The sequence below is a fragment of the Tetrahymena thermophila genome, assembly GCF_000189635.1.
Source record: "Tetrahymena thermophila SB210 genomic scaffold scf_8254579, whole genome shotgun sequence".
NCBI lineage: Eukaryota > Ciliophora > Oligohymenophorea > Hymenostomatida > Tetrahymenidae > Tetrahymena > Tetrahymena thermophila.
Window position 1 is genome coordinate 256,578 of NW_002476350.1, and position 17,687 is coordinate 274,264.

The following is a 17,687-nucleotide window of genomic DNA, read 5'->3' on the forward strand; positions in this document are numbered from 1 at the left end:
TTATTAAACTCTATTTACTCTATTGTAATTTTAATTTTAAGGTTACGAACAGAATTAATGAGAATCGAAGATATGTTGATATATTTTTAAAAATGAATTTTATTATTTACATTAGATCAATAAAATATAATAATTTTTACAAATTTAAAATTTATATCAGATAGAGAGATAAAAGAAAATTAAAAATAAAATGGTTAATTTTATTTTCAAGAATACTTTTTAAATGTTTTTCTATTAAAATAACAGTTCTTATTTTATTTAAAAAACTTCAAAAAATTCACTTTTTCATTATTTAAAAATCAGAACATTTTATTTACTGCATATTTCCATCTAAAAGTTCTGGACATATGTCAATTATTTCTTCATCTTTAGGAGTAGTTTAACTGTATTCTTAGTTATCTTAATTTATTTAATTATCTTCTAAAATAATATCCAAATTTGATTTCTTATTTGAGAAAATCTATTTTTCAAAATAAAAACAACTATTTTCATAATTTAACTTTAGTTCTTTTTGCCATCTGAAATACTTAGAATAATTAGAGCTTAGCTATTAAAAAGACAAAAAATAATTGATTTTTACTATAATTAAAAAATTTTACTTTGTAATCATATGAATAATTTCCAATAAAAGTAAGCTGAGGTGGGTTTTGCTCGATTTAATTTAGATATTCATTTAATATTTATTTTTTTTCAATAAGTTTATTCTTCATATATAAGCATGGTTACTCAAAAGTTAGAGTATAATCTAATAAAAGCAATTCTTTTTCTATTTAGTCTCTTTCCATAACTTTTTAAATATTAATTTAAAATTTTAATGAAATTTAAATAAATTAATTTATTTTTATTACACTCGTAAAATTTATTATTCTTGATTATACTTTTCTTTTCGGATTTTGAATTAGACTTACGACAGAACCATTTATAAGCATCTAGCGGTTTAAACATTAATTTTAAAAAATATGTAACTATTATTAAAGAAGCTCCCAAACTAATTGGAACAAAATAAATAGATTGCTAAGTAAAGACATCGATGACAGCATTATATGATTAATTACTAAGATCTTACAAATCATAAAACAAAGCAGGGTTATTAAATGTTAAAATATAAGTAAACCTATGTATAATTAAGCTATAATAGAGCATATACTAAAAGTAATTGGCCATTTACTAATCAAGTGGTATAGATTTTCTGCAAAATTTAAATACTATTTCATATATATTTAATAATTAAATTGGTCAATTTTTTTGAAAGAAATAAATATTACGCATTATTTTATCAGTGTAAAAGCTAAATAAAAAGTATAAAAATACTCCTAAATATAGCAATGGCATTCCTGCACCATAGGTCATCATCAAAAACAAGACTTCCAAATGTTATGCATATCTGTACTAGATACTAAATTTAGGACCTTTTCTTATTCTTATCCATTAATTATTACTTTTACATCTTGTTATGTTTGAATCTAAAGTACATTTTTAATCTATCCAAATTATAAACCTTTTAAAAATTACAAATTAGAAATTTCAAAAATAGTAGAAAATAATTAAATACTTTTTATAAACATAGATCATCAATTTTCCAAAAGGTACACTAAATGCTTTAGACAATATGCCAATAGTAAATATTATTCCAACATTTCTATACCACTCCGGATTAAAACTAATATATTATCCTGAAGATAGAACTTATGAAATAAATCCACCTTAAGATTAAGCAAACTAAGAAAAATAACCGCTTTGCTCCATATTAACCAAATAAACAATAAATGCCTTGCATTAATTAATAATTTTAAAATTATATTTTGAGTATTTCATTTTAATAATTAAAAATAAATAAAAAATATTTACTGCATTTCCTCTAAACTTTTAAATTAAAAAAAAGTTAATTTTTAAAAATATTGCTAACTAATTTATCAATTAACTTTGAATTTTTAACAATTTATATTTGATTTTGCAAGTTTAGAGGTAATACAGTACTTACTTTTATTAAATAATAAATTTAAATTAAAGTACTTACAGAGTTAATGAACGAAAATAAGAATATTTTATTAATTGTTGAGTTCATTTGGTTATTTATAAATTTATATTTTTCAAATTTTGACAAAGTTTTGTAGATTTATTTAATGATGTAATTTATAAATAAAAGAGCAAAAACTATGGCAATTGGCATTGCTAACTGAGCCAAGTAATTTTTATACCAATCACTGCAGATCGAACTTAAGCTACTCTAAAATTTATATTAAAATTCCTATTACCAGCAAAAGCACTCAATTTTTATCATCCTATCATATTAGTAAGTACTATCTGAAAAATTCTCGACATCTTCTTTTTTAATATTTTTTAGTTTTTTATCTTCACAATTTACCGAAGGATACTTAATTGTCAGCTAAAGTTAAAAGTAGTCGAAAATAGCTAACACCAAAAAAGCTTAATAAATTAAAATAAAATTTATTTTTTTAATCATTAAGAAAGTGTTTTTACTTCCAATTAATATAGCTACTGTAATAGCAAGGGAAAATAATTTCCTGCAAGATCTATTTAAAACAGTGTAATATAAATTTGACCAATTAATACTTTCCGAGGCAACAGTTTTTTCAACTAAAAGTACACTTTAGTTGAAATGAAGTTTATTTTTAGTGAAATTAGGATCTTTATGAAATATGTTATAAAATAAATAATAAAAATGATAATAAACTGCTGTAATAAAAGAGCTGCTTAATAGTTTAAAAGCACGCTGCTTTTACTCCATTGTTTCAAAAGTGACCCATGCAAAATTTATTGCATTTTTTCTCTAAATCATTTCAAAGCTCTTGGCTTTTAATTTTTGTATATTCAATTTTAATTATGTAATTTTTTATAAATCAATTTTTGCTTTAGATTTTGATTCTGAATCAATAATTTATTCTTATAGTTACAATAAATAGTTAATAGTAATATGTTTTTTTTGTTAACTATTAGTTAATAAGTCATATTTTTTTATGAATTACATAATTGATTTCTCTAAATATCGAGACTATTATCCTATTTTCTTCTAAATGTTCATTTACGTTTATCTTACTCCAAGCTTTATATCTATTATTTTAATCTGTTCTTATTGCAATTCTACACATTTTTCATCCAAATACTTGCAAATTAAAAAAATTTAACATAAAAAATTAAATCAATATTTTTTTAAAAAAATTACAGTTTGAAGATGTTGCCAAAGTCTAGAAACCAAAACATTTTACTCAATATTTGGAAGATTTTTAACTAAAATAGTAAAATTTTTAGCCAAACAGTTATTTATAGTTATTTAATCGGCTGTTCTTTAATTATTTCTCTTCATACTAAGATAAAAAATAAGTTTTAGCTAATTAAAAAATTTAACTGATTTTAACTTACAAATAGATATATAGAAAAAATATGTAGAATATAGCAATGTCAACAGACAAGATAAAAATAGATAGACTCCTTTTTGATATTTTTATTGAACCAAATTCCATTTCTGAATTTTCGCAAGGCATAGATATATAAATAGAATTTAATTATACTGCATCTAAGCATTCATTTTAGAAAGATTATTCAATCATTTCCTAAAAATCTATCTCACAATAGTTTTTACCTTAGCATTTAGATTAAAAGTACTACTTTGGATTTAAGTTACATTCAATAAAAACATTTTCCATTTGAGCAAATTAGCAGCCATAAAAATTTGTAGTATTTGTGGGCTACACTTTAAAGAAATTTATTAATTGTCAAGGATAAATAAATATAAATGAAAATTTCAATTTACTTAAGCCAAATTGCAAGTAATTAACATCGAATTATCCACTCTTACACTCAAACAAAGTATCCTTCTCTTTTTATAAATCTAAGATATTTCCCATTTTACAAACCCACACATCTATTAAAAATTTGATAAAAAATTAATTAATAATTCCAATATTCTTAAATTACATAAGATGTTAAATAAATTAATTAATTATATTTTACTATTAGAAAAAATAATATATTTTTTTTAAATTAAAACTATGAAAAGCTGTGAAATATGTTATTGTATATATACTTTTGCTAACCTTAATTTAATATTGTTGCAAATTTAAAATTAAATTTATTAAGGAATATTTTTAGTTGAAAAAATTATTGGATAAATTTAAATAATTCTAAATTACCATATCCCCAAGCCCCAGCAAGTGTATGGGCTATGTAACTACTATAATTATTTTACTTGGTCATTTCAGTATTTTTGGCAGCTTTTTTGAAGAATATATTTTAAAATTGAATAAAAATCAAATAAAAATTACTTTAAGTATATAAATACAACACAGGTATTTATAAAAGAAAAAAGAAAAATGTTAAAATCATCAAACCCTTCAGCTGCTTAAAATAAATACTTATAGCAATTCCGTGAAGATCTAAATCAGATTTTTTCTTAGAATTAAAACATAAAAAATTTGTTCCAACATTAGTTGAAAGCGATTCGCATAAAGTATATTGTTTCTGCATATTATTTTCTAATAAGCGTTGTGGATGCATGTTTATTAATTTTTATTAGCATTCTTTGATATTTACTTATTCCTTCTTACTTTAATAATCTATATTTAACTTATGTTATTAATTTATAATTAAATTTTAAGCAAACTAACATTTAATGATGATTTACTTCTACATTTGTAAACATTTAAATTGTAGGCATCTACTCAATGATTAAAGCAGTACTTTTGAAATTAAAAGATATTTAAACTCTTATAAAATTAAAATATTTATATTTTAATATGTTTTAAGCTTTTTTACTTTTGTTTTTATCTATTTTCTGTAAAATAATTCTAGTTGGAATTTGTTTTTTTAGAGTTTGATGAGAGAATTTATATAAATGTATTGGCAGGGCTTAGTTTTATTCCTTCAAAGTCAGTCTCTTTAGAAAAATCAATATCTAATTAATCACTTTGACCTTTCATAACTGTAAAATAAGAAATTTTAGTTATTGTTTTATGTTACAAATAGTATCTAAATATTTTTACAATTACAATCTTCTGAAAAATCACCTTCATGCTTAACAGGTTGCTAAAATTATGAAATCTAATTGGAATGCATGCACAAAATCTTTTTATAAGATCAATTCTTAAAATAAGCATAGCATAAAAAATTAAAATAAATGTTAATAAATTTCAATTTAAAATATTTTTAGATCTAAAACTTACTTTAATTCCCTTTCCTTTCTTCGTTTACAAAAAATGCAATTTACTGAAAATCTTAAAAATTGTGAGTAAAATTGATTAAAATTTAATTAATTTTGTTTTCCTATCTTTTTAGAGTATGTGATTATTATTATAGACATTTTAAAATTCAATATATTAACTTGGTTATTTGCATATAAATCAAATAACCTAAAATAGTCTATTATTAGCTATTTAAAATTAAAATAGAAAACGTATCTTATTTATTTATCTATCTATGCGTTTGTAATTAATTGGTTTTATTATTTTTTACTTGAATTACAAAGCTTTGATTATTTCTTGATATAAAAGGTATTTTTATGTAAATCGAAATTCAACCACTCATTCTTACATTAATTGGTTAATTAATTAATTAAAAAATAGATTTTATAACTTTAAATATTTATTAATATGAAAAAAGTAAACGATTAAAATCACAAAATTTCTTACAAACAAATATTAAAGAGAATTTCATTATTTTAAGTGAAATTTTTATTAGATGGGCATTACATTTATTTGTCCATCAAGGCTTTCTAAGTCTTAGCAATAATCTACTTGCTATTAATATTTAATTTATTTGCTAATATTTTAAGTAATTTCTTATTAATTTTCTTATTTTGAACATATTTAATTTTAGCTCGTTTTGGTTACATTTTAAAAGTTGGAATTTTCGTTTGGCAAGATTTGTAATTATTATTAACATTTTAATATATTAGAATCATACTTAAAATCTTCTTATTTGCGCATACTGTCTAAGCTAAGCTAAATTATATCTTGTTTTGGTTTTGAGTTTATTTATCTCATCTAATTTGAGTCTTAACAATTTAAATTGTCATTTGATAAAAAAAAACTAATTTCTTATTTAGAACTAACAGGATTGTTTGATTCTGCTTTTGCTGTATTTTGGAATGTATTAAGAAAAGTTGTCCTAAATAAAGAATTTTATTTTTTAGATGATTTTAATGTTTTTTTTATACTTTGATATTATGTTTATAAGCTGCTAGTGAAGCCAATAATATCTTGGTAGTCTTAATTTTTTTTTCCATTATTTTTCCATCTACTAATAGTTTACTACTTTTTAATTATCTTTTTTTAATCTTATTAATTACTTAAGGCAGTTGATTTATTTATATGAGAAGACTATTCTTTCTAATAAGAAGTAGAATTCATTAGTTTAATTACTGATTATGAGTATTCAAGCTTCCATATTTTTAAATCATTTTACCATCTTAATTTATTTTGGAAGGAGCTGTTAAGCTTTTATTAAAATAACTTAAATAAATAAAATTGAAATAATATTTACTTTATAGTCATATGAATAATTCCCAACAAACGTCATCAAAGGAGGAAATTTTTCTATATTATTAAGAAAACTTTGCAAAGTTTCTTTCTTTTACATCAAAATTTATTTTAAATACTGATCAGGTTAATTATAAAATAATGAATAATCTATCAGATTTATTTCTGTTTCAAGTTGCTCTTAATCCATGACTTGTTTTACAAAAATAATTTAATTAATATTTATAGAATAAAATAAATAGTAATTTACATTCATAAAATTTGTTGCTTTTAATGATGCTTTTTTTCTCTGATTTAGAGTTTGATTTTTTGAAGAATAACTTATATAAATTTAAAACTTTGAGAGCTAATCTACCTAAATAAATTACAAGAATCATAAAACAGCCAGAATAAATAGCCATCATATAAGGATTATTTAGATTTACTTAAAAAACTTCACCCATTATATATTTGTCATAATAAGTGCTATACATATCATAGAATAGTTAAGGATTTAAAAATGTATTACTACTTGATATTAAATGAAAGTAGAAACTAAAATATAAAATAATCTGAAAGTGAGAAGCCATTTATCCATCGAAAGATCTTGATTTTCTGCAAAATTTAAAAACTAATTTGATTAAAACAAATACTCAGTTAAGTTGAATAATAAAATAAATTATTTATTTATCTTTTTTACTTAAAAATTTATCAGAATAGAATGTGAAAACGAAATATAAAGTAGAGGCTAAATATATTAGCGGTATTCCTGCTCCAAAAGTCATCATAAAAAACAAAACAACTAAATGTTAAGCATATCTATACTGAATACTAAATTTTGGACCTTATCTAAGTTTAAGCCATTACTGATCATTTTTGCATCTAGTTTTTTTTTTATCAAATGAGCATTTCTAATCAATAAAAAATATGAACCTATTTTTTTTAAAGTGAATATTTTTAATTTAAATAAACAAATTACTAATTCTATATAAAATTTTCAGTCAGTCTGTGTTTTAGATTTTCTGATTTTCAAATTTCCAGTCTTGTGAAAACAAAATAAATATCTTAAAAATAAAATTTATACATGCAAAATTATATTAATATTTAAAAAAAAGAAAAATTCAAAGGTAGAATTAAATATATTATCTAAAAAGAAAGAAAATTCAGATGTTTATTAGTCTGGCTGGTTGGTCTTTTACAAAATTTTATTCAACCATTTTTTGAAAGAAATAAAATACAAAAAAATAATACTCTTTAAATAGATTTTATTTATGTTTTAAACTTATAAAAATGGTTCATTCAATCAATTTTCATAAAATTGATTTGAAAATGAAATTTATTTTCTTGGTTTTCAAAATTTGAAATTCGATTTAATAAATTAATTAATTACCTTTTATAGTAGTAAAAGAATATTTTCCCTATAGGAACACTTAACGATTTAGAAATTAAAGTAATTATAAATATGATCCCAATATTTCTATACCATTCAGGGTTATAACTATAAAATTAACCTGAACCAAAAACTTTTTGCATAAAATTTTCCTGACTAGAATCGGAATATTAAGGAGGAGTCTATTTCTAATTTGTTTAGTAAATTATATACACCTATAAAAATATTGTGAATTTAAATTAGAATATTTTTTAAACTAAAAAGATACCTACCTAATTAATGAATGAAACAACAAATATTTTATCAATTTAAGAATTCATTTGGCTATTTAAAAACTTATATTTCTCAAATTTAGATAGTTTAGTTAGTATCTTTTATATTAAGAAGTTGACTATTATCAAAGATACGACTATACCTATAGGAAGAAACAAGTTAGATATGTAATTTTGGTACCAATCATTGCATATAGAATATAAGCTTGACTACAATTTATATTGATAATTTTGTAACCAGCAAAAACACTCTATTTTTACCATTTTTTCATATTATGGGGTACCTTGGGGAATATTCTCAACATCTTCCTTACTTATTCCTTAAAATTGAGAAGTATTGCAATTTACAGATGGGTATTATACAGTCAAGAATTTCTACACAGATTTGATAATTCCTACTGCCACAAAAGCTTATTTTTTAATTTAAAATACAATTAATGAATAAAGGTAATTTTTATTAATACTTTACATGCAATCAGTATGGTACTTGAAATAATTAATGAAAAAATTTTCCTAAATATTTTATTTGTGTTTGAGTAATAGAGATTTTTCCAGTTTATGTTATCGGGAGTAACTGTTTTCTCAATTTGCAAAACTCTTTAATGGAAATGAACTGTATCTTTATTAAATTACTCATTTTTCTTTAAACAATTGTAAAGAAAATAATAGATTTTATAAAAATAAATAATAATTATTGATCGATTTAACATTTTAAAAGCTCTTTATTTTTAATCCATTGTTTCAAATGTCACCCAACCAAAGTTTATTTTATTTTTTTCTAAAGACATTTCAAAATCTTTCATTTTAAATTCCTAAAGATCACTTTTAACTTTAATAATTTTTTATAAATCAATATTCGCTATAGCCTTTACTTCAAGGTTATCTATTAGATCATATATAGTTCTTAAGTGATTAATTGTTACATTCTGCTCTTATTTCAATTAACTATTTTATGGGTCATATTTTCTAACATATTTAAATATTAATTTTTCTAATGTTCTTGAAAGCTTTGCTATTCTCATTTAATATTTTATTTGTGTATATTAATATCCTAATTTAATGTCAATAATCTTAATTTCGCTATCTCTCTTTAATGCACATTATTTATCTAGGTACTAATAAAAATATATTGATTTATTTATATTCAATTATTTTTTACATTTTATAGATGCTCCCATAACCTTGAAGTTAATAAATTTTATTCTAAATTAGGCAAATTCATCACTAAAATAGTAAAGTTCTCTGCCATGCAGTTATTTATTGTTATCTAATGAGCAATACTAATGTTTGTTCTTTTCATCCTTTACAAAATTGTTAAATTTTTCATAAATTATTCAGAATGTAATTTACGCAAAAACTGAAATTAAAAAGACATAAAAAATGACAATATCAACTATTATTATAAATATTGATAAGTTCATTTTAGAAATTTGAAAAGATCCAAAATCCATGTATGAATTTTTGCAAGGCATTGAAATAAATATCTAGTATGATTGCAACATAGATTTGCATGAATCAGTGCTCTAGAAATATTCTTAAATTATATCATTGTAGTTTATCAAACATTCTTTTTGATTTTAGCATTTATTTTCTAAATATTTCTATGAAATTTTGTTGCATTCTGTGATTAAATTTTCTATTTACGCAAATTAACATCCATAGTAGTTTGTACTATTAGAAGGAAACACTTAAAAAAAAATATTCTCATAACTTTTTTAAATGAAAATAAATTTTACTTAAACCAACTACAGAAAACTTAACATCAAACTATCCAGTCTAGCATTGAAAAATACTTTCGCTTTTACTTAATAAGTCTTAATAATTTCCCATTTCGCATTACCAAACATCTATTAATATAAAATTGTAGTTAAAAAAAACTATCATAAAGTTTAATTTACCATAACCCCAAACACCAGCAAATGTGTAAGCAAAGTAACTGCTATAGCTATTGAATTTAGTCATATTGCTGTTAATGGCAGCTATTTTTAAAAACAAAAATTAATATCTTTAATCAAATTAAGTACTTACTTTGTACATATAGATAAGTAACAGGTATTGAAAGTAAAAAGTAGCAAAAACAAAGAAGAATCAATCCCTTTAACTGCTTAAAATAAATACTAATAGCAATCCCTTATTAATCCAAATCAGATTTTCTTTTAGAAATGAAATAACAGCAACTAAATCCCACATATGTATGACATAAAGACTCACAAGTAGTATAGTATCTTTGTTGCTTGTCTCCTGCAACTTTAAGTAAGTGCATTTATTTTAATTTTTCATAGCATTCTTCAAAATTCACTTGATCCTTTTTTCTTTATTCAACCAAGTTTACCTTGTTTAAATTGAAATCAATCAATTTCTTAATTTAAGTATTTTTATACAAATATATTTACTTCTACTTTCTAAAAAACATCAACCTTAGACATTTAAACATCTAAAATCTAAGGTTATTTAGGTAGTTAGTCATCACAATTTCTAAATTTTTGTTAATTATTCTAATATCAACTTAATATTTATTTTAAAAGTATATAAAATAGTTTTATTTTACATTTTTTGTTAACAATAATCATCAGTTGCACAAATGTTTTTTGGATTCTAGCTACTTTATAAGTTTTGATTGAGACTGATTATTTATTTGTCAGAATCTTCAGTTTACTTTTCTTTCTTTCTCAATTCGTCCAGCTAAATATCCTTTGATATTGAAGTTAGTTTTCCTATTTATGTTTAATTTAAAATTTCATTTTTTATAAAAATAAATTGTACTTTATTAATCATCAAAATCACTGTCTCCAATATTTTATTTACATTTCTCTATTGTTATTTAAGTACTTTATTTCATTAGCTTTACTTAAAATTATTTTTTAAGTGAATCAAAAAGCAAACTAATTACTAATGATGTGTAATTTTATAATTTGCTTTATATATTTTAAAATATCGATAAATATAAAATGTTCTATTAATTATTACCTTTTGAAAACAATATCAATTTTAACTTGTTTTCTAATTAGGAAAGTTTATTACTAAAAAAGAATAAGATTATTCTTGCTTATATCAAAAAATATAAGATAAAAAAATTTATTTTAATGCATATTTACAATTTAATTATTAGAAATAATTTTAATTTAAATAATTAAAACTTTTATTAAAATTTACTTATTTAGTATTATCTTTTTTTAAATTAATTTAATAGATTTATTCTATTTAAAAAATTTTAATATTTTTTTTGTAAAACATAAATACACTGTTAATTGCAGAAAATACATAACAAAAATTTATTAATTACATTCTAATTTTTAAATATATTTTTCACTAATTATGTTGAAAATGAAATAGTTAATTTAGGTATATTTACCATTTAATTTCAATATTAATATTTTATATAAATCATAATTTAATGCTGAGAACTTAACTTGGTAATCTTTAGATTTTTCCATCTATAGAATCTACATCAAATAGAAATTTAGATTATTCTTAGTAATTATCAACTGACTTTATTTCAGATAGCACTTCTTTGGAGATATGGATTATCTGCCTATTTTCTTTTTCAGAAATAGTTTATAAATCTGTTTCTATTTTTAATTCTTCTTAATTAGGTAATACATTATATAGAACAATATCATCATATTATTAACTAAATTTTAAAAATGGATTTTATTTGTTTTGACTATTTACTCCTTGATACCCTTTTTCACCTTGGAATTAAAATATTTCTTTGGATACAGGACTACTAACTATTATTTAATTTGATTCTTTTATATGGTTCAAATTATCGTTTGTTTAGAAAGCACTAAGTTCATTTTTAGAGTGAATAGGTACACTTAAGTTTTCAATTTTTGTAGTATTTTAGAGAGTCTGATTGAATGTACTTCTTAGGATTAGTTTATCTGTTTTTGAACTCTTTAAAGTTTTTCTCATACTAGTATACTAAGTTTTTAAGCTCTTATTATAAAACTATATATCTTATGTCTCTTGCTTTTTAATATCATTATTTTACCATCTGCTAAACGTTTACTACTTTATAAATTATTTATTTTAGCTTTCCTAACTACCTGCTGCATTATTATTTTAGTTAGACTTAGTTTATAGAGAACTGTCTTTCTTGTAGTCAGATGAATTAATTAGTTAAATCAAAGATTAAGTTTACTCAAGCTTCCATATTTTTAAATCTTTTTCCCATCTAAGCTTTCCTTGAAAAGTTTCATTTATCTATTAGTTAATTTATTTTTATGTTAAGTTTTTTTCGAAATAAATTTTACTTTATAATCATAAGAGTAATTTCCTAAAAATGTGAGTAGAGGAGGATGTTAGTCTATCTAATTAAGATAATTTTACAAAATGTCTTTTTTCTCTATTAGCCTTTATTTCAAGTAAGTATCAGGTTAGTTGTAATAAAATGAATATTCTATTAATTAAATCTCTGTTTAAATTTATTCTTTTACCATAACTAATTAATAGTAAAATAAATATTAAATATTAATCGTTTAAAAAATATTTAAAATAAATAATAACTTACATTCATAAAATTTGTTTAATTTAATTATACTCTTTTTTTCAGATTCTGAATTACGTTTTTTGCAAAATACTTTATAAATTTCTAAAGGCTTTAGAGTTATCTTTAAAGTATATATAAAAACGATAGCTGCACTTCCAATAGAGATAGGAGCTAAAAATGGGTTTGAAAAATTAATAGCTAAATCCAATCCAACTTTATTCTATAAGTAAAATTTACTGAAGAAATCAAAAAATATTTAGATATCGAAAAAAGTATTCATGCAAGACAAATAATGAAGCAAAAAGCTAAAATATAAGAGGTTTTTAAAATGCTAAGCCATTTAGTTATCTAGCGGTTTTGATTTTCTGCAAAATTTGAATACTAAATAATTTTGATTGTAATTTTATTTAATAAACTTTTTAAAATAATTTATTTTTACCTAAAAATTTATCAGAATAGAATGAAAATATAAAGTAAAATAGGGATGCAAAATAAATTAAAGGCATTCCATTTCCGAACGTCATCATAAAGAATAGAACTACTAAGTGTTAAGCATATCTGTATTATATATTAAATTTAGGACCTTACCTCAACTTAAGCCATTCTTTATTATTTTTGCATTTAGTTTTATTTTAATCGCATGTGCAGCTTTAATCAAAAAAGTATACAACTCTTGATATTATAAAATATATTTAAATTAAATATATTTTTCATGCATAATTAATTAATTAACTACCTTTTATAGTAATAGAAAAAAATTTTCCCTAATGGATTACTGAGTGCTTTAGAAAGTAAGCTGATCGAAAATATAATACCTACATTTCTATACCATTCAGGATTAAAAGCATAGTACTGACCTGAGGCAAATACTTTTTACATGAAATTATCATAATTAGTATTAGAGTTGTTAGAATTGTAATTCATATTGGTTAAAAATACAATAAGGGCCTTTTAATTTAATTAAATTTAGAAAATTTTTTAAATACTTATATTTTGATTGTTTAAATAAATATTTACTGTGTTTATGAAAGAGACAAGAAAGATCTTATTTATTGTTGAGTTCATCTAGTTATTTAAAAACTTTTCCTTCTCAAACTTAGATAATTTAGAAAGTATTTTTTGTATAACAAAGTTAACTATGAAGAGTACAATAACGATTCCAATAGGAAGGAAAAGTTTTGATAAATAGTTTTGATACCAATCATTACAGATAGAGTACAAACTGGATTGTAAATGATATTAATAGTTTTTTAACCAACAAAAACACTCTATTAAAACTAATCTGTCATAATCTGATGTATCTTAAGAAATATGTTCAATATCCTCTTTTGTTATTGCTTAAAACTATGATGTGTTACAATTAACTGATGGATATTAAATTGTTAAAAATTTAGGTAGTGATTTTATAATCCCTATTGCAACAAAAGCTTTTTTAAGTTTAAAAAGAAAATATTTCAATAAAAAAATTTTATTGGTAGAATAAAAAGAATTATTTACATCCCACTAAAATAATTATTGACACAATAAATGAAAAAAGTTGTCTAAAAAATCTATTTGTAAATGAGTAATATAAATTTTTCCAATTAATGCTATCAGGAGTTACAGTCTTTTCAATTACAAGTACTTTTTAGCAAAAGTGAATTTTATGACTATTAAAATCTTAATTTTTACTAAATAAATTTCTGATAGCATAATAAATTTTGTAAAAATAAACAGTAATAATTGAGCGAGACAAAAACCTAAAAGCTCTCTGCTTCTAATCCATTGTTTCAAAAGTTACCCAAGCAAAATTAATACCATTTTTTTATTAAGACATATCAAAGTCTTTCATTTTCAATTCCTAAATATCAGCCTTTAGTTTAATTATTTTTTATAAATCTATATTCGCCTTCGATTTTAATTTAAGATCTTCTATCAATTCGTAAATGGCTCTCAAATGGTTAATTGTTACATTCTATTCAAACTTCAATTTGCAATTTTCTTTGTCATATTTTTTCACAAACTTAAAGATATGCTTTTCAATATGCTTTGATAGCTTGCAAATTTTCTTTTAATATTTTATCTGAGTGAATTTCAAACCCAATTTTATGTCAATTATTTTAATTTAATCCTAATTTTTTTGCTTACTCTTATAATCAAGATACTTTTTAATTAAAAAATAAAAATATTTTATTTAAACAATAAAATTTATTTGAAAATTAATTTCAATATTAAATTTTAAACAAAATTATAAAAAAATATTTATTTATAAAATTATTTTTTTTTACATTTTAGAGATGCTCCCATAACTTAGATACTAGCTAATCTTATTATATATCAGGTAAATTTTTTATTAAAATAGTAAAATTCTCAGCCATGCAGTTATTTATTGTAATTTAATCAGAGATTTTTTTGTTGCTTTTTTTCATACTAATTTAATTTATTTAAAAATATGAAGGAAATTTAAAAAATCAATTTACGAATAAACAGCTATTAAAAATATAAAAAATATAACAGTGTCAACCATAACTATGAATATTGATAAGCTAAATTTAGAAATCTAAAGAGATCCAATATTCATATAAGAATTTCTGCAAGGTAAGGAAATAAAAATCTAAAAAGTTTTTAGCATTTCTGTACATTCATCTGTTTTTTAAAATGCTGTTTGAATAAACTCATTATAGTCAATATTGCACTAAGGCTAGTTTTAGCATTTTTCACTTAAATACTAATAAGGATCACTATTACATTTAGGTATAATATTTTCAAATTAAGTGAATTAGCAACCATAATAATTTGTGCTGTTTGATGGTTATACTATTTTCAAAAAAATAAATAATAAATAAATAAAGTTGTTAATTTAAAGTAATATTACCTAATCCAACTCTATAAAAATTTACATCTAATGTTCCAGTTTAACAAATTATATAATTGTCTTTTAATTGTTTTAAATCCTGATAATTTCCCATCAAGCAAGACCAAACATCTATTTCAATAAAATATAATTATTACTTTTTTTAAATATTAACAAATAAAATACTAAAGACATATTAATTATATATACCATATCCCCAAGTTCCTACAAATGTATATGCAAGGTAACTACTGTAACTTTCAAGTTTAGTCATATTACTATTTATTGCAGCTTTTTTTTTGTTATTTGGTTTGTTTTTAATCTAAAAATGTTAAAAGTAATTTTACTTTGTATATAAAGATACATGACAGGTGTTGAGAGAATGAAAAATAAAAAAGAAAGGAGTATTAATCCTTTAAGTTATTTAAAATAAATACTGATGGCAATTCCTTGCTAATCAAGATCTGATTTCTTTTTAGATATAATAAAGCAACAACTAAATCCAACATATGTTGAACAAAGTGATTGACAAGTTGTGTATGGAACAAGCTATTTATTTTCTAATTAATGACACATATGCATGAATTTAAGTTTTTCTTTACATTCTTCAACATTAACTGAATTATTTTTACCTTATTCTTCTAAATTAATCTAATAATAAAAGCAACTTGAATATTATTGAATATATATATTAATAAATAATTTTAGAACTATTATTACTTCTACTTTCTAAAAAACCTCCACTTTTGGCATCACTACGTTTAAAACTAGAGTGTTCTTCTTTTAAAGATAAGCTTATTCCCTTAATCATCAAATAAAATTTATAAGCTTTAAAATGATCTAGAAATACATAGTAGAATTTACATTTATCCCTCATTTTCTTCTTAATTATAATTATCAATTATAAAAGAGCTTTTATTTTAATTGATATCTATATGGATATCTTATTTATTATCATTATTGCTGAGAATATTATTATTTTAATCCAGATTATCAGCTTTTTCTAGTTTTTTGGATTCCTGATCTATTGTTTTTGATTCATTTTTAAGAGAAAAAATCATTTCTTTGTCATCTTTAGAAAATTTATTTAATTTGAAAAATATAAAGATAAATAAAATTACCTTCTTGCTCCTCAAAAATTTAGTCACCTAAATTTTTTTTAACTTATTATAAAAGTATATTGCCATTTTTCAACATAGTGATTTAAAAATAAAGCAGATATTCAAGATTTCTATTGTAAATTCGGAAAATCAAAGTTTATAATTAATTACTAAACAGTTAAATAATTTTCTATCTATTGATTAAAACTCAGTATTAATATTATACAAACTATAAGATTCAATATTTAATTAAAATTTATTGATAATCAGTAATGATTAACAAAAATTTATGATTCTTTCACTTTAACAAATAAATTTTTGATTAGGTGATCTTCATATTAAAATTTTTATGAGAAGATACTTATTTAAAAAATAGACAATTTGAAATTAAAAAAAGACCTTTTAATATTTCTTTCTAATTTTTTATTTCATAATAATTTATCAGATATTGCATATCTCTTTCTATATTTTGTATTTTAATTTAAAATTCATTTATTTATTTTAAAGTATGACAAAAAATATTGAATTCGGTATATTTATTTTTATAGATTTAGCAATTCAATTTTTTAATAATATTTATTATAACAAAACTCTCATTAAAATAATTTAATTTTTATTAAGTTTAATCCTTGTAATAATTTAATATAGATTGGAGTATATATATATTATTTATTTAAATATTTTCTACTAACAAAAAAAAAATTCAATTTCTTAAAAAATATAATTGAGTGACAAAAAAATTTTTATTTTTAAAAAAATGAAACAATAATTTGAAAAAATACATTAATTAATAAGTATAAACTGTATATATAAAGGTAATTCTATTAAAATATGATAGAAAGATTATAATTTTATCTAAAAAAATCAAAAAATAGTAATTAATTAAATTAAAATAGAAGTAAAATACTGTTTTATTCTGATAATAAATTTAAAATAAATTAATGTATATAAATATTCAATCTTACTTAAAATAAAAAAATACATTTCAATTAAAATAAACAATCCAAAAAATATTGATTAATTCTTGTTTTATTTTAACTTAGATTTTTTATTATTCAAGTAAGTTATTTTACAATTTTTAAAAATTTTATACTAAATTTTCAGAGATATGATTATGCTCAATCTGA

At 21.0% G+C, this 17,687-nt stretch overlaps 5 protein-coding genes across 5 annotated transcripts; all 5 read right to left on the minus strand. All coding sequences in view use genetic code 6, as the record gives it.

Moving 5' to 3' along the window:
• Positions 1–277: 277 nt before the first annotated feature.
• TTHERM_00666830 (transmembrane protein, putative) lies at positions 278–3,938 on the minus strand (the record flags this gene model as incomplete). The annotated part of the gene is made up of 10 exons (XM_001020051.2): positions 278–547; positions 600–787; positions 849–1,205; positions 1,266–1,498; positions 1,553–1,770; positions 2,018–2,427; positions 2,482–3,124; positions 3,185–3,326; positions 3,382–3,712; positions 3,773–3,938. 10 exons carry the CDS (start codon positions 3,936–3,938, stop codon positions 278–280), a joined length of 2,958 nt encoding a protein of 985 aa, XP_001020051.2.
• Positions 3,939–5,666: 1,728 nt separating this feature from the next.
• On the minus strand, positions 5,667–6,594 carry TTHERM_000666839 (hypothetical protein; the record flags this gene model as incomplete). Its single annotated transcript, XM_012798590.1, has 2 exons — positions 5,667–6,452; positions 6,499–6,594. 2 exons carry the CDS (start codon positions 6,592–6,594, stop codon positions 5,667–5,669), a joined length of 882 nt encoding a protein of 293 aa, XP_012654044.1.
• Positions 6,595–6,664: 70 nt separating this feature from the next.
• On the minus strand, positions 6,665–9,435 carry TTHERM_00666840 (tRNA (GuanineN(7))methyltransferase, putative; the record flags this gene model as incomplete). The annotated part of the gene is made up of 7 exons (XM_001020052.2): positions 6,665–7,104; positions 7,174–7,406; positions 7,864–8,078; positions 8,136–8,545; positions 8,605–8,776; positions 8,888–9,250; positions 9,295–9,435. 7 exons carry the CDS (start codon positions 9,433–9,435, stop codon positions 6,665–6,667), a joined length of 1,974 nt encoding a protein of 657 aa, XP_001020052.2.
• Positions 9,436–9,469: 34 nt separating this feature from the next.
• On the minus strand, positions 9,470–10,974 carry TTHERM_000666849 (transmembrane protein, putative; the record flags this gene model as incomplete). The annotated part of the gene is made up of 7 exons (XM_012798591.1): positions 9,470–9,822; positions 9,872–9,982; positions 10,034–10,114; positions 10,164–10,467; positions 10,529–10,610; positions 10,684–10,849; positions 10,899–10,974. The coding sequence occupies 7 exons, from the start codon at positions 10,972–10,974 to the stop codon at positions 9,470–9,472; spliced, it is 1,173 nt and encodes a 390-aa protein (XP_012654045.1).
• A 545-nt stretch (positions 10,975–11,519) lies between these two features.
• TTHERM_00666850 (transmembrane protein, putative) lies at positions 11,520–16,657 on the minus strand (the record flags this gene model as incomplete). The annotated part of the gene is made up of 15 exons (XM_001020053.2): positions 11,520–12,341; positions 12,392–12,579; positions 12,649–12,840; positions 13,067–13,299; positions 13,364–13,575; positions 13,645–14,054; positions 14,125–14,770; positions 14,895–15,036; positions 15,087–15,423; positions 15,482–15,592; positions 15,671–15,751; positions 15,898–16,111; positions 16,181–16,262; positions 16,325–16,532; positions 16,582–16,657. The coding sequence occupies 15 exons, from the start codon at positions 16,655–16,657 to the stop codon at positions 11,520–11,522; spliced, it is 3,954 nt and encodes a 1,317-aa protein (XP_001020053.2).
• Positions 16,658–17,687: the final 1,030 nt, after the last annotated feature.